General features: G+C 56.8%; 3 protein-coding genes across 4 annotated transcripts; 1 reads left to right on the top strand and 2 right to left on the bottom strand.

The window, feature by feature from the left end:
• Positions 1–2: 2 nt before the first annotated feature.
• Positions 3–4,751, top strand: LRRC46 (leucine rich repeat containing 46). Its single transcript, XM_032615927.1, has 8 exons — positions 3–389; positions 490–595; positions 1,903–2,011; positions 2,854–2,900; positions 3,187–3,296; positions 3,486–3,555; positions 3,852–4,000; positions 4,251–4,751. Exons 1-8 carry the CDS (start codon positions 380–382, stop codon positions 4,619–4,621), a joined length of 972 nt encoding a protein of 323 aa, XP_032471818.1. The 5' UTR covers positions 3–379; the 3' UTR covers positions 4,622–4,751.
• Positions 4,752–5,203: 452 nt separating this feature from the next.
• On the bottom strand, positions 5,204–8,863 carry SCRN2 (secernin 2). 2 transcript variants are annotated; one of them, XM_032615926.1, is made up of 8 exons: positions 8,776–8,863; positions 8,221–8,394; positions 7,733–7,914; positions 6,940–7,139; positions 6,280–6,495; positions 6,018–6,183; positions 5,745–5,925; positions 5,204–5,514 (listed from the first exon to the last, which is right to left on the bottom strand). In XM_032615926.1, the coding sequence occupies exons 2-8, from the start codon at positions 8,392–8,394 to the stop codon at positions 5,356–5,358; spliced, it is 1,278 nt and encodes a 425-aa protein (XP_032471817.1). In that variant the 5' UTR covers positions 8,776–8,863; the 3' UTR covers positions 5,204–5,355. The 2 variants fall into 2 exon arrangements, with proteins under 2 accessions (XP_032471817.1, XP_032471816.1); XM_032615925.1 differs by having other exon boundaries at positions 8,221–8,831.
• A 5,241-nt stretch (positions 8,864–14,104) lies between these two features.
• On the bottom strand, positions 14,105–16,504 carry SP6 (Sp6 transcription factor). The gene has a single exon (XM_032615924.1). It carries the CDS (start codon positions 16,502–16,504, stop codon positions 15,377–15,379), a length of 1,128 nt encoding a protein of 375 aa, XP_032471815.1. The 3' UTR covers positions 14,105–15,376.
• Between the last annotated feature and the right edge of the window lie 6,155 nt (positions 16,505–22,659).

The following is a 22,659-nucleotide window of genomic DNA, read 5'->3' as shown; positions in this document are numbered from 1 at the left end:
AGCAACACAAATGCGCCGAGCCCGGCACCGGCGAGCCCGCCCTCCCGGATGACCCATCTGGCGTCCAGTCTCCTAGCAACGACGCTAGACTCCTCCAACCGCTCTTGCCATCCGCACGCGCCACCATCTACCTACAAGCCCCCTGTAGGCGGCCAGTAAAGCCCCTATACACCCCTCAAACTCCAGACCCTCCACTTCGATTTACTTTCGTCTTCTACGCCACCCCAACAATTTGCTCTGAATCAACCCCTTTCCTTTGTCCCCCAATTCTCTGAGCTCTATCCTCATACCATCCTGGGTTCCTCCATTCCCAGGGGCTGTCCAAGCTGCTCTGCTCCTCTTCGTTCAAATCCCTCCCCAAGCCAGCAGCTTTTAGATCATGCCTGGAGGTGAGTAGAGAGGTGGGATGTTGGGTAGAACAATTGACTAACAGTAGAGTCAGGCCTCCAAGAATCAGGAAATGTAACAATTGAACCCTTCTTTTCACAGATAAGCCTACCCAGAGTCCAGAGGAAGGCGGTGTGTGCATTACTGAAGCCCTTATCACTAAGCGGAACTTGGCCTTCCCCGAGGTTGAGGACCTGTCAGAGAAGATGTGAGTGCATGGGAGAGGAAAGGGGTGCTGGAAGATTGAAACACACAGGATGACCAGTCCCCTGAGCTCTACTGATCTGTCAACTTACCTTTCTTTGTCCCTCTCTTTACTTAACTCCACACATTCAGTCAGTGGCAATGTCCCACTTATTCTCCCTCCTTAAAAATCATTCTATTTCTTTTTCACCATGCCCACTCAATTGCTTTAAGTCAGGGTCTTAAATAAGTCATCACCTCTCAACAAACTCCTAATTAGTCTCTCTACCCCCAGTCCAGGCACCTTATACTGTTGCCAAAGTGATCCTTTTAAATGACAAATCTGATAGAACCTGACTCCCTGGTACCTCCAGAATAAAATCCAAACACCTTAGCCTGAGTTGACCTCTGCTGCTTTTTCAGCCTTATTTCTTGCGACTCTCCATAAGTGTGTGATTTCTCTAAGACCCCGTGTTCTCACATCTTAGCACCTTACTACTCAGAGTGGTGCTGGGATGAGTGGGAAGCATCTGCATCACCTAGGAGCTTGTTAGAAATGAAGAGTCTCAAGCCCACCTACTGAATCAGAATCTGAACTTTAACAAGACCCCCTAAGGGATTCATGGGCACATTAAAGTTCAAGAAAGTCTGGATTCGCACATACTATACCTTCTGCTTAAAATGCCTTCTCCTCATCCCCCCTCACCTTCCTGGCTAACGCCTACTCATATGTCACCTCCTCCAGGAAGCATTCCCTGAACACCCCAGTCTGAATGCAGTGTATAATCCATGGACTCCCTTAGTCCCTTGCACATGCCTCTGTCATTCACTTGTCATAGATGTTTGGCCAGCTTCCCTAGTAGTGACGGGCAGGGACTCTTTCATTTGTCTCTGATGGGCACTTAGTAAATGGGGATTAATGAATGGGTAGGTGGAACAAGTGATCTTCCCTCCGTGGACCACTCAGAAGGGAGGTGAGGAAGGATCTTCCTGCAGAGATTGTCCCCTCTCTGTCCCAGCCCAAGCTGGCTGGAGGAAGTCTTCCCCTGCCTCTGCAGGAACCGTAAGCTGCCATCACCCAGTTTCCCAGTCCAAGGGCCCTTACTCACCTCTCACTCTTATCCCTCCCAGTGCTACTGACAGATACCCAGGTCTCCAAGTCAACCCAGGTTCCCCGATCTAGACCCCGCCTCATGAGTCAAGCAGGTGTCCCTGACATCTGAGCAATCACTGAGCCATCCACCCCCTCCTTGAAACACCCTCCCCTCCGTCTTCCTCCTAAGAGACCACAGAAGAGGCCTTGTTAGCCAACCCTGCTGACCGTTTGCCCAGGTTCCACACGCTTGCTGAACTGCAGACTGTCCGCCTGGACCGGGAGGGAATTACCACTATCAGGAACCTAGAAGGCTTCCAGAATCTTCACAGCCTCTATCTGCAAGGGGTAACTTCCTGCCTCCTGCCCTTACTCCTCCCTGTGGACAGGACTGCATCCCCTGTGGGCCAAGTCTGTCTAATCTGAAAGGAGCCAACCAGGTCATCTTGCCCATTTACTGGTGTTCAGGCAGGCAGACCTTCATAGAAACTGTTTCCAGATGAATCAGGAATTATCTTGAATTGAAAGACCAATCCACCGAAAAGACATGCTGACCATGCTCTTGAGTCACTGTTTTTTTGTCAGACAATTCTCTTGTTCTAGAAGTCCTTCTTGATGTCTGCCCTAAATCTCTCACGTTATATAGCTCAAGTCCATTTCCTGTTTTGAAAAAAAGGAAGAAGGAACCACGAGATTCCTCAGCATCCTTCAGAACCTTGAAGGCTTTTTGGTGGTGGTGGTAGTGGGGGTGGGTGGGTGGTTGATCTCCAGTCTCCCTCAGGTTGAATATACCCAGATCCCTTAACCTTCCCCCACAGAAACTTGACAGACCAAAGTAGTATAGGTACACTGTCCCCTCCATGTGTGTAATCCACCACCAAAGCCTTTTCCCTTTCCCTGTTTCCCCTTGGTTTCCTTCTCTGATGTCCAGGTCACTCTTTGGTTGTGGGGTGATCAGGGTACTTAAATCAAATTTAGCCCAGTCCCAAGTTTATGCCCTCAACCATCCACCTGGAGAAAACAAATCATCCCAAGGTAATGACAACCAGTTCAAGAAGTGGGATGATCATTCCCAAAGTGCCATATCTCCAGCCTCAAGAGTAGACATGGTCTTGGGGCTTTGTCCCTTTAAAAGGCCCCCCATTCAGCTGACCTCAGCTTGGTTTCCCCAACTCGGTTTCTTCCTGCAGAATAAGATCGAGCGAATTGAGAACCTGGCCTGCGTCCCCTCCTTACGGTACGTGGTGCCAGGGCTCAGGCAGGGTGGGGGGAGGGAAGAAGAGGGAGGATGAAGGGGAGGAACCTGGTAATACCCCAAAGAACTGGCTCAGATCTCCCCAAGCCCAGCTGCTGGTCAGCCGAGGACCCTGCAAGCCTAGCTCTGCTTCCCTCACCCCAGAAGGCCATGCGTCCCCACTTATCATCCGGCTGCCTAGCCAGGGGGCCCCGGACGCCTGGTGCCCCTGTCCCCCGCTTCAGCTGTTCTGTGATTCAGCTGTCTCTCCCCATCCCTTCCCCTACAGCTTCCTGTCTCTGGCAGGAAACCGAATCAGGCAGGTGGAAAACCTCCGCGACCTCCCACACCTCCAGTTTCTGGACCTTTCTGAGAACCTGATAGAAATACTGAAGCTGGGTAGGAACGTCCTTGCCCTGGCTCATGGAATAAGTCCCGGTGGTGCCCTCCCTCCTATCTGCTCTCCCTCCCCTTGCCCGCATTATCAGCACGTCCTCCGGGTCTCTGGGGGGCTGTGCAAAGAGGCGGTGGCTTTAGACAGGAAGGTGGGTGTGAGAACCTCATTATTCCTCTCTTTGCCGTGTGCAGACGAATTCCCCGAGAGCCTTCTCATCCTCAACCTGACTGGAAACAGCTGCACCAACCAGGAGAGCTACAGGTGAGGAGGAAGTGAAGGTGGGAAGAGAGGGGTGATGGCCTGCAAACCTGGGGGGGCCGTCCCTGGCACCTTCACCCTCACTCCAGCTCGAGTTGGGCCCCTTTGGCCTTCCCACCCCCCATAACTCCACTTGGGGCCTGCCCTCAGCTGGCTGGGCTGACCACAGGCCTATCTTCCAGCTCGAGAACACCTCCCCTCCTGGTGTGGCTGCTGTGGCTTGTGTCTGTGCATCCACCCAGGCTCCACGCGCAGGCGTGCCCTCCTGGGTGGTAGCCTCTGTTCTTTCTGCCCTGCAGGAGGCTGGTGACAGAAGCCCTGCCACTGCTCCTGGACCTAGACGGGCAGCCTGTGGCAGAGCGCTGGATCTCGGATGAGGAGGATAAAGCCTCAAGCAATGAGGACGAGGAGTTCCCAGAGCTGAGAGGCCCGTTCTGCTCAGAGCAAGGTGACCCTGCTTTCCAAGGCTTGCAGCCTCCCCAGAGCACACCCCTGCCTGCCCTGTGGGATCTGGGAGAAGCTAAGACAGCGGTGGTGTCTGGGGACGTGGTCCCAGGGCCAGACCAGTCTGGGCATGCAGGTGACTTGTCCCCCCCCGACCCCATCTTAGGCTCCTCCTCATTAGGGATGGTAGGGGAGAGTCTGTTCCTGCTAAGCCCGGGGCTCCATCTACCACGCACCGTCCTGGCCCCTCACAGGCTTCCTCAAGGAGCTGGAGCAGGAGATGAGCAGGCACCGGGAGCACAGGCAGCAGACAGCCCTGCTGGAGCACCTACTGAGGGTGGAGATGCGGCCAGCCCTCACCGACCTCCCACTGCTGCCAGGGGCGCCCATGGCCGGGAACAGCAGCCCTTCCGTCACTCCCAGGCAAGGGAAGGAGACATCCCCAGAGCCCGTCTCCTTGCCACAAGCCTCTTCTGCCATCAAGAAACCATGCCGTCTGGCTTCCAGGAGCCAGCAAAGCACTGTTCAGGCAGGGAAGGGGGCCAGAGCGGCCGCAGCCACCAAGACCTCGCCGGCTGGGGCCCCCAGCATGACCAAAACTGTGACCAAAAAAATCAAGAAGTGAAGCGCAGCCCATCGCTACCAACAAAGCCCCAGGAACACAGAGAAACAAGGGGTGGAGTGGGTCTCCCCTCCCCCTCAGAGCCCTCGCCTGTGACAGGAGCCTGTCCCCAATAAAGTATCTCCAGGCCCTGCATGTGTCTTCCATGTCACTTGGGGGAATCTCAGGGGAAGCTGTCAGTAAAAGCACCCAGAAACAGTGGAAGGAATACAGAGCCTGATTCTAAAGAATAGGATCTTGCAGGAACTACCCAAGGGACTGGCACCCGTCTCAGGCCATCTCGCGGTGCACACATCGCCCCCCCCTAGGGAGTGCCCTTCGGAGATTCCGGTCAAGGACCAAAAAGCCGTGGTTCTAATCCTCCCCACGTAGCGGCCACCTGCTGTGGCAGGCATGCATGCTCCTCCGTGTACACACACCCACACGCCTGGGGGCCACCTCCTCTCCCCACAGGGCCCCCCAAGACCTTCACCAAGTCAGAAAAATGCACCGCCCAGCAAGGCACCCAGAGGCCCTGCAGCCGCCTCAGGGCTGCCCTTTGCCCTCTCTCGGCTCTCCCACGCCCACTGGCCCTGGACACTGAACGAGGAAATAGAACACATTTATTAAGGCAAAGGCTAACCCGGCCACTCAGAACAAGGCGGAGGCGGTGAAGGGGTTGCTCTGTCCCTCTACCCCAGGGGTCCTGTGCCCACTGCAGCCCGCTGCACCCCAGGCCAAGCCAGGAGGAGCCGGGCTCAGGCATATACCCGGCTCTCCTTCTCCACAAAGGCCTGGAAGAGGCTGCCCAGCTCCTGGGGGGGTGGGGCCCACTCCCTGGCCAGCAGCCCCCGCACAGCCTCCAGGCCTTCCTGCTCCAGGTCCCGCTGCTTCTGCCGGAGCTGCTGCCCACGATCCTGCCCGGGAAAGGTAGCGCTGAGTCCCTGGGACCGGCTTCCCTCCGGAAGGGGGGCGTGGCTGCCGTCTCACAGAAGCAGGAGAAAGGACGGAGCACCCAACATTCTCCTGGACAGCTGGCTTTGAAGGGAGAGACTCCTCTCCCCAGCTCTGCAGTCTTTCCTCCAATCCCAGGTCCCCTCACGTTTCCAGAGTCCCAGCTGGGAGTGGGGGATTCCCTGGGGGTTACCTGCTCACTCTCCATCAGCCCCAGGGCCACCTGGTGTCCGCGGTAGAGGGCGTGCCGGCGATCCACCTGAGTCTGGAATCGAGGCAGGCTCCGAACAGGGTCCTGTGCTCCAAAAGTGGGGGACAGCACCTGGGGGACCTGGGCCGCTCCCACACCGAAGATGAAAGGTTTGAACACCGACCTGATGGGACAGGGATGGAAGGATTGAGGGCTATCACACCCTTCCGTCTCCCCTGCCTGGCCCGTTCTCCCCAGCCTTCCCCACACTCTCACCGGGACGGGTCTGGCGTGGCAGTGAGGAAGTGGACGCAGGGCTGTGTGGGGTCCTGGGGCAGCACGGACACCATGCTGGCCGTGGTGCGGAAGCCTCCGGAGTCCATACAGATGCCACTCTCCTTGCTCCTGAGGATGCCCATCATCGCCTCTGCCGTGATGCCCCCTGCCAGGGCAGAAGGGGGCCCTCCGGCCTCAGACTAAGCCCCCTGAAGCTGTGGGAGGGGAGGGAGGCCGGCCCCCACCCCATCCACTCACTGACCTTGCCGTTGCTGCAGCAGCTCCTGCCCGGCCCGGAAGCGGGCCTTGGCAGCCTCCATGCGCACAGGCTGCTGGGTCAGGGAGAAGGTCTGGGCAAAGTCAAAGGCACCCTGCCCACCCCACCAGCCCTGGGCCCGGGCATGGGGCCGGAGCTCAGGGTGTTCTGCTGAGATGTCTGTGCCGATGCTCAGCTGGTTGGAGATGTTGCGGGCCCCCTCTGCGGAGGAGATGGGGAGTCGCTCATTTATCGTTAAGCCCCTGTCCTGTGCCAGGGTTTCAGCTAGGTGCTGAGAACACAGTGGTGAAGGGAACAGACAACCCTCGTGGAGGGGGAGACAGACAAACCGATCACAGAAATAACTGTGAGCTTGCAGCTGTGGTGAGCATCAAGAAGAGGAACCTGCTTGCGTTTAAGGGAGAAACCTGGCCACCAGGAAGTCCAGGAAGGCTCCCCAGAGGAAGCGGCAGGGTGGAGCACAAGAGGACTCAACCAAGTGAGGGGGGAGGATAAGTTCCTGAGTGGACTCATTTCCCATCTCCCTGGATGCCCCCACCACCCGAGACATTTGCTCCTGGATCGGGCCTTCCCTGCCCCCAGCACTGTTCCCACCCCAAAAGGGGAACACCTCTGGGAGGCAGGCCCCAGCACCAGGCCCCTCACCCTGGATCCTCTGCGCAGCCCACAGCCTCCCCGCCGTCTCCAGCACCCATGCCTCAGTCCGGTCGGCCAGCAGGAATGTGTTGTGGTAGCAGAATGGCATGGGGTCCTCCCGGCAGCTGCCCCCCTGCCCGTAGCGCTCCAGCAAGCCTGTGATCACGTGCAAGGCCTCCTGGGCTGAGCTGCCACGTTCTAAAGCCAGCCTGGCACAAACAGAGTCCAGGGGACAGAGGGCGATGGGGTATCAATGGCTGGTGGCAGAGCTTCAGTGGACAGAAGAGGCCCAGAGAGGTTTGGTGACAGGCCCAAGTCACAGAGAAAATCAGCCAACATTGGTTGTATTAAGCACATATAGGCCAGTGGTTTTCAAGCTGTGCTCTAAGGGGTTCATGAAAAGGACTGAAACATATTCTTGGAGAAAGAAGTGCCCTGAGCCCTCCAACCTCTTCAATCAGAGCTGCTCCATGTTTAGTGGTTTTACAAATCAAAATTCTCGTGAGATTTCATTTGAAAAAAATTTCACTTCTATTGAAAAAAATTTTAAACCACTGTCCTATTTCTGGGTCAGCAGAAGCCCAGAGATGGCCACACTTGGGAGCTCCTTACCAGACTGTGGAGATGGGGCCAAGAGAGGGGCGGGGCAGGGACAGCCTCCCTGGAGATGATGACAAAGTGGGCAGAAAGGGGGAGGCGCTTGTGAACCAGGCTTGGGGGCAGGGCAAGGAGGATGGCCTGGGTCAGTACTCAGCCCCAGATTTCTGGTATATTGACAGGATGAGGGAGGCAGGGTCCACACCTGAGTAAATCCATGCCCAGCAGGGCTTCCCCTGTCCCAACTGGCTCCTTGGTCCACACCGCCTCGTTGCCAATGCAGACACCATGCTCATTGGCACCCATCTCAGCCCCCCACAGCCAAGAAGGGCGGCTCAGGATCACAGCATGGGTCTTTGACACCTGTTCCACCTCAATGTAGGTGCACTGGAGATAAGGGAGGAGAAAGGGAGAGTCCACTCAGAAAGGAGGAGGTACCTATAAAGTGGTGGCACTTATGCCCATCACCTTACACAGTCCTTCGCGGAAGGTCTTATTATTCCCATTTTACAGATGAGGGAACTGAGGTCGACAGAGGCTAAATAATAGGTTAGGTTCCGGTCGGTGGACTCAAAGCTCATGCTCATTTCACCACATCTGGCAGCTTCCCACGTGGGGGGAGCAGAGGAGGAAGGTCTTAGAAGAATGCCTAGTTCTGCCACAACTCCCAGCACCCTATAAGGCCTAACCCACCTGGAGCCGGCTCCCAGGGACGTGAGTGCCTGCCGGTACAAACACCACCTCCTGCACCTCTTCCCGGGGCCGGTCAGAGTTCTTGGCAAAGATCACAGCTGGGATGGCCGAGGCCGGGGGCACCGAGACAAAGCAGTCGCAGGAACATGGAGTGTCAGGGCTCCACGATGCCATCTGCGGAGAGGTGGAGATGAGTGTGTCCCTCTCGTGCCACCTCTCCATTATCCTGAGCGGGGCGCAGTCCTAGGGAGCCCTTCTCCCAACACGTGAGACACTCAGGGAAGGCACTGCCGTCGGGTTTTGGACGCTCAGCACCGCACGCACACTCGATGCCCGGCGTGCGCGACGGAGACGCCCACTCTCGCCAGGCTCCAGACTTGGGAGCCAGCAGACGGGCGCAGACCGCATGCTCCGAGGGCCGTGCTCTCCCAGAAGTCCTGACCCTTCAGGGCAGTCGCGGGAGCGTCTCCCTCGCTGCCCAAGCCCTCTCCAAGAATCGCACGACACTCTTCTGTCTGCCAGTTTCTCGCTTCCCCGATACTGTATGCCCCTCACCCTCTCTCCCTCCAGGATCCGCAGCCTAGTCCCGAGCGCCACTTCCTCCGCTTCGGGTAAGGTCGGTCTCAAGGGGCGGAGGCTCCTAGATGACCTGGAAGGCTTTGGGCCTGGGGGCGGAGTCGGAATCGAGCACCTGCAGTTCCTTAATTTTCCACCAGGGCGCGCGCCAGCACCACTTCTTGGAGCGAGGCGGCCTTCGGAGTCCTGCTGGCTGCCTGCCCTACCCCGGGCGCAGCTTTCAGGCCCGATAAAGGCTGCGACGAATCCGCTAGCTCCTCCAATGGGGCCAGTGTCGGGAGAGGGAGCTGGGGGGTGGAAAGGAGCCCACGTGAAAGAGGAGGAAAGAAAAACTTGGCTGATTTGTTAGAGAACGGGGAATGCTAGGGCATCCGGAGATGACGGAAGAACCTCAGCTACTTGTGACCTGGTTTGAATTACAAAGGTACAACGCCAGGCTGGTGCCCCCTCCCCCGCATCCTCTCTCTGTCCTGTCCCTCCTACTCCTCCCCATCTCCCACCTCCCACTCCCCAACCCCTCGGAAATAAGATCTATAAGAGTGGTCACACAGGAAATAAAGACGCAGACGTAGAGAATGGACTTGAGGACAGGGGGAGGGAGAAGGGTAAGCTGGAACGAAGTGAGAGAGTGGCATGGACATATATACACTACCAAATGTACAATAGATAGCTAGTGGGAAGCAGCCACATAGCACAGGGAGATCAGCTCGGTGCTTTGTGTCCACCTAGAGGGGTGGGATAGGGAGGGTGGGAGGGAGACGCAAAGGAGATATGGGGATATATGTATACATATAGCTGATTTACTTTGTTATACAGCAGCACCTAACACAACATTGTAAAGCAATTATACTCCAATACAGATGCTTAAAAAAAGAGTGGTCACAGGTCAGGAGGTGTAGGAATAAGTTAATGCATTTTTTTAAGGCACATAGGCACAAAATCCATCCGACCTCCAAAAGGCCAATTCTGCCCCACAGTGCTCAAACTCACTGGAGGTTAGCTTTGAAAGGAAATTTGGAAATTTCTAGCCCAAAGATTTGGAACTGAAACAGCAAGGGAGAAATCCTGGCCAAGGGGGCACATATCCATGTGGAGGTAGACTCCGAGCCCAAATGTTCTGCTTCCCAGGTCATTTTCCTCTATAAACCATCTCCATAACCAGCATTTAAGCTAATGCATCTCATACCCTCTTGCTCTATGGAGCCCTCCAGGAAACGGGGGAGGGGAGACACTGCAGATTATGTACTTCTCCCACATCCACCCTGCCAACCAATCAGGGCTGCTGATTGGAGCCCTGGCCACAGCATCCCAGCCTGTGGTCACTCCTGGGATGGGAATGAAGGCTGAGGTCGAGGTTTCCCCAGGAGGCAGGCTGCGGGCAGGTGTGCTGGGTGATGGCCGGGGAAGACCTGCCAGATAAGGCTGTTGGGACATCTGAAATCTGAGATATTTTCTGATTTCCTCTAGATAAACAAGAATGATTCCCAAGAGGGTGCTGTCTCCAGGGAGATGGACTTCACTTTCAGAAAGGGGACTGCCACTTGCACAGAAGGTTGACCTAGAAGCTGGGCTGGAGGCAGAGAAGAGCACTACCCGGAACTGTGCAGACTGGCATCTCATCCTGCTCCTGCTATGATATAGCTCCGCGGGTCTCTTCGGGCAGGTCACTTTACCTGCCTCAGTTCCTCCAATAGCAAGTGAAGGCATTGGACTAGATCAGTGGTTCTCAACCATGGTTGGGATGAGGAGGGATTAGTTTTCAACGACGCAACTCCCATTGCACAACACAATATAATACTTTGCTTCTCCAAGTGTCCTCGGATTGCCAGCATCAGCGTTATCTGGGAGCTTGTTAAAAATGCAGAATCTCAGGCCCCACCTCAAACCTACTGAATAGGAATCTGCGTGTTAACAAAACCCCCAGGTGTAAAGTTTGAGAAGCTCTGCTCTACTGCACCCCCAAGGGACATAATTCGGTGGGATGTTGGGGAGTGAATTGGAACATCTGGAAAAACTCCATGGGTGACTCTAATATGCCCTCTACCGGGTGGGAGCAACTGGACTATTTGGCGCCTGAGATTCTTTTCAAACTTACACTGCAGGTGCTGAGCAGCCAGACTCGCCAGGATTAATGGGAGGTGAAGGCTGCTTCTGGTGTGATGTATGGGGTGGGGGTCGGGAGGTTGCCATTGGACGTCATTCCAGAAGCAAACATCAAGACTGTGGTGATAAACGTGAGTCCCCGAAGTGGCTGACCTGAAAGCCGGTTCACATCCTGAACTTCCCCAGCTGCCCGCTGGGGGGCAGGACCGGGCAGGACAGCACAGTCCCAGGCTGCAGTCCCCAGGCTGCAGGTTCCTCGGTCACTTTCCCATTCCTGACTTCACTCACGCACCCGAGAGGGATTCTATTCCCACTTCCCAGGAGAGGAGAGGGTGACTCAGAGACGTTGCCCAGAGGGCCAGCCCAGGTGTTTTGACTTCCCAAACTCCCTCTCAGCCCCTCTAGGACTGTCCTGCCAGGGGTGCCAGAACTGAGGGGTCAGAGGTGGCCTCGGGCTCCATTGCGGGGGGGCGGCTAGGGGGGGCGGGGGGGGGGTTGTGGCTGCAGCCTGGCAGCATTGCCGTCAGAGCAAGCAAGTGAGCGTCAGGGCCCCACCAAAGGCCCCCGATAAGAACGCAGGTCAGGGCTTCCCTGGTGGCGCAGTGGTTGAGAGTCCGCCTGCCGATGCAGGGGACGCGGGTTCGTGCCCCGGTCCGGGAAGATCCCACATGCCGCGGAGCGGCTGGACCCGTGAGCCATGGCCGCTGAGCCTGCGCGTCTGGAGCCTGTGCTCCACAACGGGAGAGGCCACAGCAGTGAGAGGCAGAAGGAGCTGCGAGGGGAGGAGGGGCAGTCCCAGCCCTGCCCAGACAGGCCCAGCCAGCCCCACAGCTGCCCTCACAGCTGCCCTCCTGTCCCTGGGGGCAGCAATGGGGGACAGCAGGAGAGGACTCCCCAGGCTCCTGGGGTCTAAGTCCCCCAGAACCAGGAAGACAAAAGCGGAGCCCCAGGGAGTGGGATGGGCCTGAGGTCCCCGTAACACGCCTGTCCCTCCTCCACCCAGGCAGACAGAAACAAACATTTGGCCCCCTCAAGTGGTCTGCTTTCCTCTGTAACCCCTAAATCATTCTGATGCCCCCATTTAAGAAACTTTGTGACCCCAGACTCTCCCAAACAAGTGGTGGAATGGGCCAGCCTGGGTACCATATTTGGCTCTGAGAAATTGGGTTAGGGTTAGAGTGGGGGGAAACAGGAATCCCACTGGGGTAGATGATAATTCTGGCCAAGATGTAGGATGGAAAGGTGAAAGAACGTAACACCCTACTCTGCCCCCTTGGAGCCAAAAACTGATCCTCTGTCAACTTTCCTAGGTTTGGGGCTCTGGAGCCATGAGGCTTTTACTCATCTGATGTGTGTTAGGCACCAACTGCGCACCAGGTGTTTGAGCAGCCTGGGAAAGTGTGCATATCCGGGGGTTCGTGATGGGTCCAGTGAGGAAATTCTGTGCACACCGTGGTTGCATAACTGTGGCAGGTCTCTAGCTGGGAGTTGCACTAGGAACCTTTCCCTCATGCTTTTCAGCTGGGTGGGAGCCCATCAGATATCTTGGCTGCCTTTCATCACCTTGTCCCTGATAGGGATCATCCTGGGTGAAGAAATCGCTGTCAGTCACCCCCACCTCTCTCAGAGCCAGAAGGCCTGATTGACAGGCACACACCCACGGGGGTGGGGTGAGGGGGCCAAGGGGCTGGCCATCTGTGGGAAGGCAGGGAACCGGCATTCTTGGCAGGGGAGGCGAAAGAGGGGGCTTCCATGTGGAAGAGGAAGGAAATATCTAGAACCTTTTCATCTCCACAGGAGAAGACCAGGGAGGGACAGTCAGCCCAGCTACCAACCCCGAGGGAGCGCCACCCTCCTTCTGCATCAACAACCTCCAGGCAGGATCAGACCCTTCAATCAGCTCAGCTCTGCCCCCAAACAAAGGGAGGTGAGGCTGCCCAGGGCTGCAGGATCAAAGAGAAGTGTCCACTCCACCCTGCAGCCAGTCTGGTCCTTGCTGCTGAGACACCATGAGTCAAAAAGGAAACCAGAGCTGGAAGACAAATGAAGCAGTGATGTGGTTGATTACTTTATTATGGCATAAAAAACACAGGCTGTTTCTTCCTCCTTCCCCCCCCCAAAATGGGTTCACAGCACTTAAAGAAAAAAAAAAATCCTACATTTCTCCTCTAGGGGGCTGCCTAGAAGGGGGCAGACAGCCAAGCAACCTAGATCTATAAAAGAGGGGAGCAGAAGAAAACCTATCCAAAGCCCTCACCAGCACACCTTAGAGCTCGGGGCCTCCATGGGGGGAATATCCGTGCTGTCCTCTCCCCAACGCACATTTGGGAGTTCCCCTGAGGATGGTCACTGGGAAAGGCAGTCCTAGTGGCAAAGGGAGAGGTGGCTGGTTTCCTCAGCTGGAGGAAAACGGCATCTCACACCCACAGCGCCCTCCCTCTCTCCCCCTCATCCACCTGGCTAGGCAACTTGCAGGCACTGCCAACTCTCTTCTGCCCCCAGCCCTCTCAGCAAGGAAAGGGACCTCTGGTCGGATTAGCAGGAGGTAGGGGAAGAGGGAGCATAAAGGAAGGACATTAATTCTTAACCTACCCCAGGCCCATGCGTCCTTCAGGGAGAGTCACCCCATCCCTCTTAAGAAGGGCTCTCTTCTACACAAACATATTCCCACCCAGATCCCAGCCCCACTTCCCAATAGCACCCAATCCTTGGACTGATATCCCCAAGGAAAGAAGAGATGCTGTGGGCCTAGGCTCCAGGACCTCGGCTGGGGTGAACAAGATGGGGTCTCCCTGGCTGGAGACCCCAGGCTCAGTAGAGAAACACACACACACACACACAGAAACACACACATACACAGGTACACACAACATGAACACACATGTCCTAATATTAAATAAAATACCCTTTGCTTATAACTTAAAAAATCAATACACAACTAATCCTTGCACAGGGCTCTGGGTGGAGAAAGAAAGGCAGGGAAACGGGAGGTCGGGGGGAATCTTAAGGCCTCTACCTGGAGCCTGGGAAAGCCCACTAGTTCCAGGCTCCTGTGGCTTGTCAGTCCCTGCCCCCATCAGCTTTTTTCCTTTTGCCTGGCTCAGCCTCTTCTGGCTTCCCTCCCTCCCCACGTTCCCCACTCCAGGATTACCAACAGGGTGTATTTCTAGCATCTAAAGAAGGGAACAGGGACAGCTTCCTGGACATCACCTCAGAAGGCAGGCCCCTTCCAGTGACAGGACAACTTCCTCATATGGAAGAGGAGCCCCACAAGAGATGAGATGGGCAGGAGCCTCCTAACACACTCTACAGGAGGGGCAAGGCTTTTAGGCAGCACGAAAGGGGAGCGTCGAGCTAAAGAAAGAGTGGGGCTTAGCTTCTCTGCAAGCAGATGGCCAGGCAGGGACAGAGTCCTCTGCTCTGAGCAGGAACCGCTGGAGGTCCCTCTGCTGGGACACCCCCACCTACCCTCACCCAACCGAGGTAACCCTCTTCCTTCCAACCCTAAGGGGAGGGCAAATGCCAGGCACCAAGGGTGAGGAACTACATCAATTCTGAAGCAAGGGCTCTTGGCTGTCTTGAAGGCCTGCCTGGGGTGACAGATGACAGTGGACTACCGAACTTTACTTTTATAAAGACCAAGAGTTAAGGACTGAATCAGAGTTAGAGAGGGAAGGGCTTAGTTCCACTCCCTGACCAAATCCCTTTCTCTCATTTTAGAGGAGACTTCCTTGCTCAACCTCCACATCTAGCTCCCTCCTCCACCCCACAGTTCTGGCTGGAAGCTGTCGCCCATTCTGGCTCTCTTCCCTTCTTCCCTCGTGGCTCCATCAGACTGGGTCTGGAAGGCTTAATAAGGAGGCACATCAGAGACATTATTTCTGCGGTGACAATCCTCCCAGCCAGATAGAAACTCCTCCCTTAGGGGGACCCCCAGCCTCTGCTACCCCATCTCAGCTCTCCCTCCGGAAACCCCGGGGTAAAGCACTCTAAGGGGGATGAAAGGGACCCGGGCTGCAGCGCGGCTCCAGAGGCCCTTTTATGTCCGGGTTCCCAGGCGCTAACGACGTGTCCAGACAGCTACCCGGAGCGCCCGGGGCGGCCCCACTCCTCTCTGCTCCGGGGACGCGCCGTATCCTCCAACCTATCCCCTCGGCCCTCCAGCCACCGTAGGGGTAGTCCGCCCCAACCCCCCAGCCCAGGGGCGTGAGTGAAAGAGCGAGGAAGGGGAGAACTGATGGGCATGCGCAGCTCCTCCCTGCCCAGTCAAACGCGTCCGTCCTGTCCAGCCCCAGAGACTATGAAACCCCTAGCGACCCAGCTCCCTGACCCCCGCACCACTTTCCCTCCCTCTCAATAAATAACCACCTACTCTTACTCAAGCCACCCCCACAAGGGCATCAGGCCAGAGGGCTCTCTTCTGATGGCCCCAGGGGAGACCAACGGGGAGGCGGGACGGGGAGGCGGGACGAGGAGCTCAGTTGGAGGGAGCCGCACTGCCCTCGGCCTCGCGCTTGCCTTTGCCCCCGGGGGGCTCCGCTCCGCCGGCCTTGCCCTCTCCCGCCGCCGCCCCGGCAGCCTCCTCTTTGGCGCCCTCGTGGGTTTTCATGTGTTTGGCCAGGTGGTCGCTACGCATGAAGACTCGGCTGCAGACTGCACAGGGGAACTTCTTGGTGCCGGTGTGGGTCTGGAGGTGGCGCTGCAGCTCGTCTGAGCGCGTGAAGCGCTTGCCGCAGAAGAGCCAGTTGCACACGAAGGGGCGGTCGCCGCTGTGCCAGCGCAGGTGTGCCTTCAGGTGCGATGTCTTGGCGTAGGCTTTCCCACAGCCCGGGATGTGGCAATTGTGCAAATGCTTCTTCTTGCCCCCATCGGGCCCGCACGGAGCCCCCAGTCGCTCCGCCTCCAGGCAGTTGGGGCAGCGGCACACGGTCTGGCCTGAGCTGCGGGGTACTGACCGCCGGGAGCCTTTGGGCCGGGCCGCCCCATCCAGACTGGTATCCAGCCCCTGGGATTCCGGGGCGGCTGCTTCCAAGGCCTTCGCCCCGTCGGGAGGCCCGAGGAGGTGCTGCCCTCCGGCGGCTGGGAGGAGATGGTGCGGGTGTGGGTGGGGCGGCTGGGCACAAAGCTGGTGGTCTCCGACGTAGCCCCCCAAGCCAGCCTGAAGCGCCCCGGGGTGGCCAGGTGAGGTCAGCGCGCCCTGAGTGTGGGGGAGGTCCATCCAGCTGGTACCCGGATGAGGGTCCCACCACGAGCCATCCTCGGTGCCTGGGTGTGTCGGCCGGAACCACGATTCATAATGGTGTGACATGTCCGGCTGCAGGAACTTGGAAAAGGGTCCCGGGGCCAAGGGACTGTCGCTTTCCAGGTCCTCGCAGGTTACCCGAGAGGAGGCCCCCGGCAGCTCATAGCCCTGTGAGAAGTCCACCTCTGGGCCCAGCGGGAGGCTCTGCAGCTCTCCAGGCTGCAGCGGGGAGGGGTAGTCCCCGGCCTCCGGGCTCGTGTGGCCCTGGTATGTTTGGAGAGGCTGCAGGTCGAGGCGCGGCGGGGAGGCGGGAGTCGCATCCGAGTGCTGGCTGCCCAGAGAGCCACAGACGGCGGTTAGCATTGCCGGGATCCGGGGTGGGGTGGGGGACAGGGATGGTCAAGGGCACCTCAGGTGGGACCTAAAGGAGGAAAAGATGAGGTAAAGTGAGGAAAGTAACCGTCTCATTTCCCGTCCTAGCCCAGTTCCCTTCCCTGTCAAATGCTTCTTTCCCATCCCCAGGTGAAGAAGAGGAAGGCCTGTCTGGGTGGGGACTAAAGATCAGTTAAGAGAACTTGCGAGTGCTAGGGAAGGGTTGAGGGTGTGAGGCGCAGATGATGGAAGGCTACCTTCCGCTAGGTGATCCCTCCTATAGGACCCAGCTCATCCTGGAAGTTGGGCTGGTCCCAGGCAAGTAGGTCAGTCAGATACAAGTAGAGTACAATGCTGGAACCAGTGTAGCTGCCCAGCCCAGTGGGAGGGGCAGTGGCATTGCCCCATAACCCCTGCCCCCACGCCCGCCCACCCGCAGATCTGCTGCCAGCCCAAATGGAGAATCTAGGCCCATCTCAGTTTCCCCAGTTTAACTCAGGACGCAGCTGGGGAGAGGGAGGTGGTCTAACCCGAAGCTTAAAGTGACCTGACTTCCCGAAGCCCAAAGCAGCTTCTGAGGTTTTGGAAAAAGAGCTCTCCTTCCATCCCTGAGGCCTGCTCAGTGAAGAAAAGCATTTCACTGCTCTACACCACTCACCCTAGCTCCCTGCCTTGGCTGGGTTGCCTCAGCCCCACCAAACCCACTCCCATGCCCCTTTCCCTCTGGCAGGGACTTCACCTCCCTGGGGTGCAACTGCAGTGTCAGTTTCCAGAAGACTTCTCCCCGCCCGAGAAACTAAACCCCCCTCCCTGTCCTGACCTACACCAGTGCCCAGCCAGCTTTCTGGCTGCTACCCCTGCCCTCCTCCAATCTAGGGGAGACCAGATGTGAAGCTCGGAGGGGTCGGCCAGAGAAGAGCTTACCAGCACGCTCGGGAAGATAAAATTGCCACCCTCTTAAGGGATTCAGGGACAGAGTGGGGGGAGCAACAGGAAAAGCCGGAATCACACAGAAATTAAGAGGAAGAATTTACCCAAAGAGATTATATAGGGCGTGCATTCTAGGCCTGGATCATTTTTAGGAGCTCTCCAGATGATTCTAACATGCAGCCAGCTGTTGAGAACTACTGCTCCAGGCCAGTCCTCTTATTTTAGAGAAGAGAAAACTGAGGCCATATTTGGAGAAGTCACTTGAAAAAAAATGTATTCATTCAGTCAGTACATATGTACTGTATATACCTCTGTGAACCAGAGGTATATACAGTATATTCCTGGTCTGTTTCTCTTTCCCTAAACCACTGGGAACCTAAAGAACCCCCCACCCCTCTCTGGACCACATACCTGTCGCTTGAGGTTCCCCCTCGTCTCACCACCTCTCCCTAACGTCTGGGGGCCCTGCTGTGATGCCTGGAGTATGTGGGTTTGGGTGCCTGAGCCTTCTCTGATGATGGGGGAGGAGACGCAGTGGTTTAGGGCAGGGACTTTTCCTTCCTAAATCAGGATTCGGATGACCCTACCACCTTCTGCTTCTGGGACCAGGGAGGTCGCCCTGGTGGTCTGGGAGAGGGAGGGAGAGGGGGATTGGAGCGCCTATTCAGGCTCCTGCTGCCTCACCACAAGAAAGGAACAGGGTGAAGAGGCAGGAATGGAGCCTCAGGCCCAGGCGGGGCAGCCCAGCAGGGGCTGGGCGGGAGCAGTGAGGCCTGGGACCCTAATAGCTTTTGGCGCCTGGGAACGGCCCCAGGGGTTGGGGGCGGGAGGGAGGCTAACGATCCAGGCTCCAGAGTGGCCTCTCCCGCCACAGGGCCAGGGAGCCCAATCCTGGGATGCACTAGGCTGCTACCGAGATGTCGGGAAGGGAGACAGCCGGGCGCGTACCCCTGCTTGCCGCTCCCCAAGTCGGGAAGGCTGGTAGAGACACCCTCCTTCCCCCTTCCGCCGGCTGCCTCTCCCATCACCGGTGCTCAGGTGGTCAGGACTTCCGTACTCCCGGTCCTCAAGGTTCCAATCCTCCAGTTGTCCCAGTCGCTCCAGTTTCCCCAGTCTCCAGCCTCGCCCGTCCGCCCCGTTTTCACTCCGCCGGGGCTCTAAACCCCTCGGATTCTTTAAGACCACCTCCCCCGAGGCCAGAGGAGGCTGTGGCGCGTTCCGGGCGCGTCTTTCCGAGACGATCCCCGATGCGCGCACCCCTCGCCGCCCTGACCCGGGTTCCTACCTCGAGGCTGCGCTCGGGCGCCTGGCACGGCAGGCTGGCGCCCTCCCGACGGGCGCTCCTGGGCCTCGCGCGCCGGCGGGCTCTCCAGCGGCGAGGGGCAGGAGCCGAGGGCGAGAGGGGGCCGCAACAAGACCCGGCGGCTGGCGGCGGAGGAGGGGCGGAGAGAGGCGGCGGGAGGGCGGAGGGCGGGCGGGAGCCGGCGAGCGAGCAAGCGAGCAAGCGAGCGAGGACAGCTCCGCCCGTGACTCACCGCGCTCTCTGCCTTCATCCTCGGCCCTGCGCTCCTTTTTCCCGAATTCGCGGCCCCGCCCACCTCACCTGTGGCCGCCTTTAACCCTTGCGGGCTCTGCCGGACCAGAGGCCGAGCCGGGCCGGGCCAGCGGGGAGGGGGCGGGCGGAGGGAATCGCTATCTAGGTGGCACCCTGCCCCCTCCCTCGCTCCTCCCTGGTCCCTGCACTGCTGGGGCGAGGGGCCTGGGCGGAGTGTTTCCCAGGTTCTGGGGCCCGCCCCATCGAGTGGAAAACTGCCCTTGAGCTGTCTCGGTTTGGCGGGCACCCAGGACTCTGACCCTGCGGGAATGGAGGAGGGGGCGGGTTCTGGGGGTGATACCGAGTCAACCTAGGGCGCCGTTTGCCTCCACGGCCCTCCACCTACCCGCCCCAGTCGGGCAGCGCTGCCCCAGAACTGAGAGGATAGAAGGAAACAGGATTGAGCGCCAAGGATGTGTCCGGTCTACACCCAGACCTGGGCCGTGAGAAGCTGGTCTTGGCCGCTGCCCTCCTTCACCATTCCTCCCGCCGCTTCTTTCCACCACCAGCACCTTCCCCGGTCCTTTCTCTCTCTCTTGCTGCCCGGCTCTCTTTCTCCTGCCACTCACCTATTTTTGAGTAACCTCCTCCTCTCCTCTTCCCATCCATCTGGCCCGTCTCTATCTGCGCCTCAGCCCTCACTCTCCATCTACCCTTGGGCAGCAACCCCAGCGCCTCCCAGGTCCGCCTCTCCAATACACCCGAGCTCCCTTCGGTCCCAGAGGTGCTCAGCCTGCGCCCAGCCACCCTCGCCCCCGGCTCTGAAAGATGGGGCAGGCGCCGGGATAGCCCTGGGAAAGGACACTTCTGCAAACATTTGCGCGAACCCTTGCCACCATTCCTTCCCTATTCTCATCTGAATGTCTAAACCCAAGGTTCATAATTTTGGGGAAGGGTCTTGGATTCCTTTGAGAAAAACAAATGCACATACACAGTGCAACTGTCTGCAACACAGTGCAGAATTTCAGGGCGTTTGCGACGCCCACCTAAAAACTTCTCTCAAGGTCAGAGTTGGTTGAGATATCCAGCGCGGTGGGTAGGGGTGTTTCCCTCTCCTTCCCCGCCAGGAATGGCCCGTGCGACCGGGTACGAAACTCCCTTCCCGGTGGATGCCTCCCCGAACCGGCCACTTTGACCTCCTGAAATGACTCTTTTGTTACAGGGGGCACTCTGATCAACTTCCTAATTTTTTTCGCTGCCTCGGTTGGCTTTCCCTACGGACTCTGCCATCTGCTTTTTTAATTTCGTTTTTGTCTTTACAGTCTATTTCGTACAGCCCGAGCAGAATTTAGGCTGATTCGTTTTCGCGGGTACAGCCCCGATTCCACCACCGTTGGTTTACCTTTCCTGAATACGAAGTGCGACTATTAAACAGCTAAACTGATCCACAAGCCACTTGAAAATCGATCTTTTTGTGTGTGGTTCCCCCCACCAGACATACACATTCTCGTATCCAGAATCAGGGTCTGATTCATCTGTGCAAATCCCTCTTTTGTAAGACTCAGTTTCCTCATCTGGACAACCTGAGTACAAGTTGGGAGGGTTTCCTGGGGCTTAAAGGAATTGATGTTCTTAAAACGCTTAGCCTGTGGGGCCCCTGGTAAGCTCAGAGTAAAGGGAAGATATCGTTGGTAGCGTTATAATTATTAAATAAGTCGGTTCCCAGGAAATGTTTGTTGGATAAAGGTATATCCACAAAGATCTTTGGGCTAGAAGTTGACAGACCAAAATTCTAGCTCCAGCCCTGCATTTGCTAAGCTGATCTGGCAGATGAGGTTGCTCTGAGCCTCAGTTTCCTCGTGGGTGAAATGCGGTTAGAGCAGCCGCCCTGCGGGGTAGAGGACAGGCACTTGGGAAGACGCGAGGTGCCTCCCAGATGTCAGGGATTGTACTTTCAGATCAGTCAGATTTCATTCCCGACTCTTGGGCCCCTGAGATGTAGATTCTCAAGAAGCGCTCTGGCTCTTTGTGGCCATGGCTAAATCGACAGCCCTCTCTGTCCATACGGTTTTACCTCTGTGCACTCAGCCTGCAAATCTTGACTTAGTTGGTGTTGCAACTCAGTTCCCAGCCATGTCCGGAACAGAGTTATGGGCTCACATTGCAGAGCCTGCTACTCGAATTCCTGGGTTAAGTCTGATTCGACCCCTAGGCATTCTCTTCCTCCTCCTCCTCCCTGCAGCCCGCTGGCCTCTGGCTGTTCCCCAAAGCTGCAGCTCTTAAGGTGCTAACACCTGAGCAAGGATCTGACTCTCAATGGGAAACCTGAGCCCCCGCTCCCATTTATTTATAGGCACCAGATTGTCTTGTCTTCCTAGCTCCTTCCATCTTTTCCTGGAAAGAAGATAGAAAGGGATCCAGCCCCTGGACAGTAGACATCCCACCCCACTTTCACCCCAGGCCCCCTTTCACCCCACCTGGTCCTGACCCGCAGCCACCCGGGTTTCCCAGAAGCAAAGACCCTCCATCTGCCTGGCACTCATCCGCATGAAATTCAACCACGATGCAGTTGTCTCAGAAAACTCAGCTGCTCTGACGTCCTGCACTGCCTGGGTTTCTGCCTCTGACTCAGGGCACTTTCTTTTCTTCCAGATACCCCTCTGCTTTTGTTCCTTTGATTCCAGCCCTTTCCATTTCCCACTTTCTAGATGTTTCCTTACTTAATGGTGCTCATGATCTGTTGACGTGACTGCCAAGATCACCACTGCCCACTGCCATGTTCTCATCTCACCTCAAAGTTGAACCATGCAGCCCACTGAGATCTGCCCAGGACTTGGGCCATTTCTACTCCTTTCCCTCATTCCACTAAAGGGGTAAACGGACAGATTTTGCCACAAGTGTCTGTCTCCCATTCTTGCCACCCCTCTGCTTCTCATGCCTCATTTTAGTCAGCAATCCACTTTGTACCTGGAGCAGCCTTATTGGTCTCCATGCTTAGAGTAACCAGCATTTATTTACTGGGCACCTACTACGTTCCAGGTGCTTCACACAAATATCTCTAATTTTCATGAGCATGGAACAAAGTAGTTGTTATTATGCCCCCATTGTACAGATGAGGAAGCCGAGGATTAAAGAAGTTAAATGACCTGCCCAAGATTACAGAGCTGTTAAGAGACAGAAGGAAACGGAGTCCAGATCTGTCAGGCTCTAAAGCACACGTTCTGCCTGCTGTTCCATCCAGCCTCACTATGGCAGCAGTGATGGCCCTGGCAGTCCGGCTCCCCTATATCCTGAAGGTGAAGAGGACGATATTTTTAAACTATTCCCCAGATCAAGGCCATCAAGATGCTGTTACTAAGATAGGACAAACTGGTCCCGTCTTGGACTGGATTGCTGTGGTCTCTTCCAAACCTCAACTGTCCCTCCATGGAGATTGCACTATAAGAATACAGATATCTGCATTCTTATAGTACAGAACACTATAGACTGTTCTGCCCATAAAAATTGTCCAGTGCAAACCCTCATTTTGCTAGTAGGGGAAATTAAACCCCAGAACAAGGAGGCAAGTAGCTCAAAGTCACACAGGTTAGAAGCAGAGCAGGGAGCAGAACCCCAATCTCCTGATTCCTGGTCTCCTAGTTGCTCACGCTTCTCTTCTCCCATCCCCCACTTCCAGGCTGCA

Source organism: Phocoena sinus, chromosome 20, assembly GCF_008692025.1.
Source record: "Phocoena sinus isolate mPhoSin1 chromosome 20, mPhoSin1.pri, whole genome shotgun sequence".
Taxonomy (NCBI): domain Eukaryota; kingdom Metazoa; phylum Chordata; class Mammalia; order Artiodactyla; family Phocoenidae; genus Phocoena; species Phocoena sinus.
Note: the sequence above shows the minus strand (reverse complement) of the source record. Positions and strands in the feature narration are given on the sequence as shown.

What these genes read in the sequence shown, in the direction of transcription:
- LRRC46 (XM_032615927.1), top strand. An exon ending in ACCAACCAGGAGAGCTACAG is followed by an intron (nt 3,556 to 3,851) that starts GTGAGGAGGAAG and finishes TCTGCCCTGCAG; the next exon opens with GAGGCTGGTGACAGAAGCCC. An exon ending in CCCGTTCTGCTCAGAGCAAG is followed by an intron (nt 4,001 to 4,250) that starts GTGACCCTGCTT and finishes GGCCCCTCACAG; the next exon opens with GCTTCCTCAAGGAGCTGGAG.
- SCRN2 (XM_032615925.1), bottom strand. Translation starts at nt 8,442, where the DNA reads ATGGAGAGGTGGCACGAGAGGGACACACTCATCTCCACCTCTCCGCAG. An exon ending in TCCCTGGGAGCCGGCTCCAG is followed by an intron (nt 7,915 to 8,220) that starts GTGGGTTAGGCC and finishes CCTTATCTCCAG; the next exon opens with TGCACCTACATTGAGGTGGA. An exon ending in GGCTGCGCAGAGGATCCAGG is followed by an intron (nt 6,496 to 6,939) that starts GTGAGGGGCCTG and finishes TCTCCTCCGCAG; the next exon opens with AGGGGGCCCGCAACATCTCC.
- SP6 (XM_032615924.1), bottom strand. Translation starts at nt 16,504, where the DNA reads ATGCTAACCGCCGTCTGTGGCTCTCTGGGCAGCCAGCACTCGGATGCG.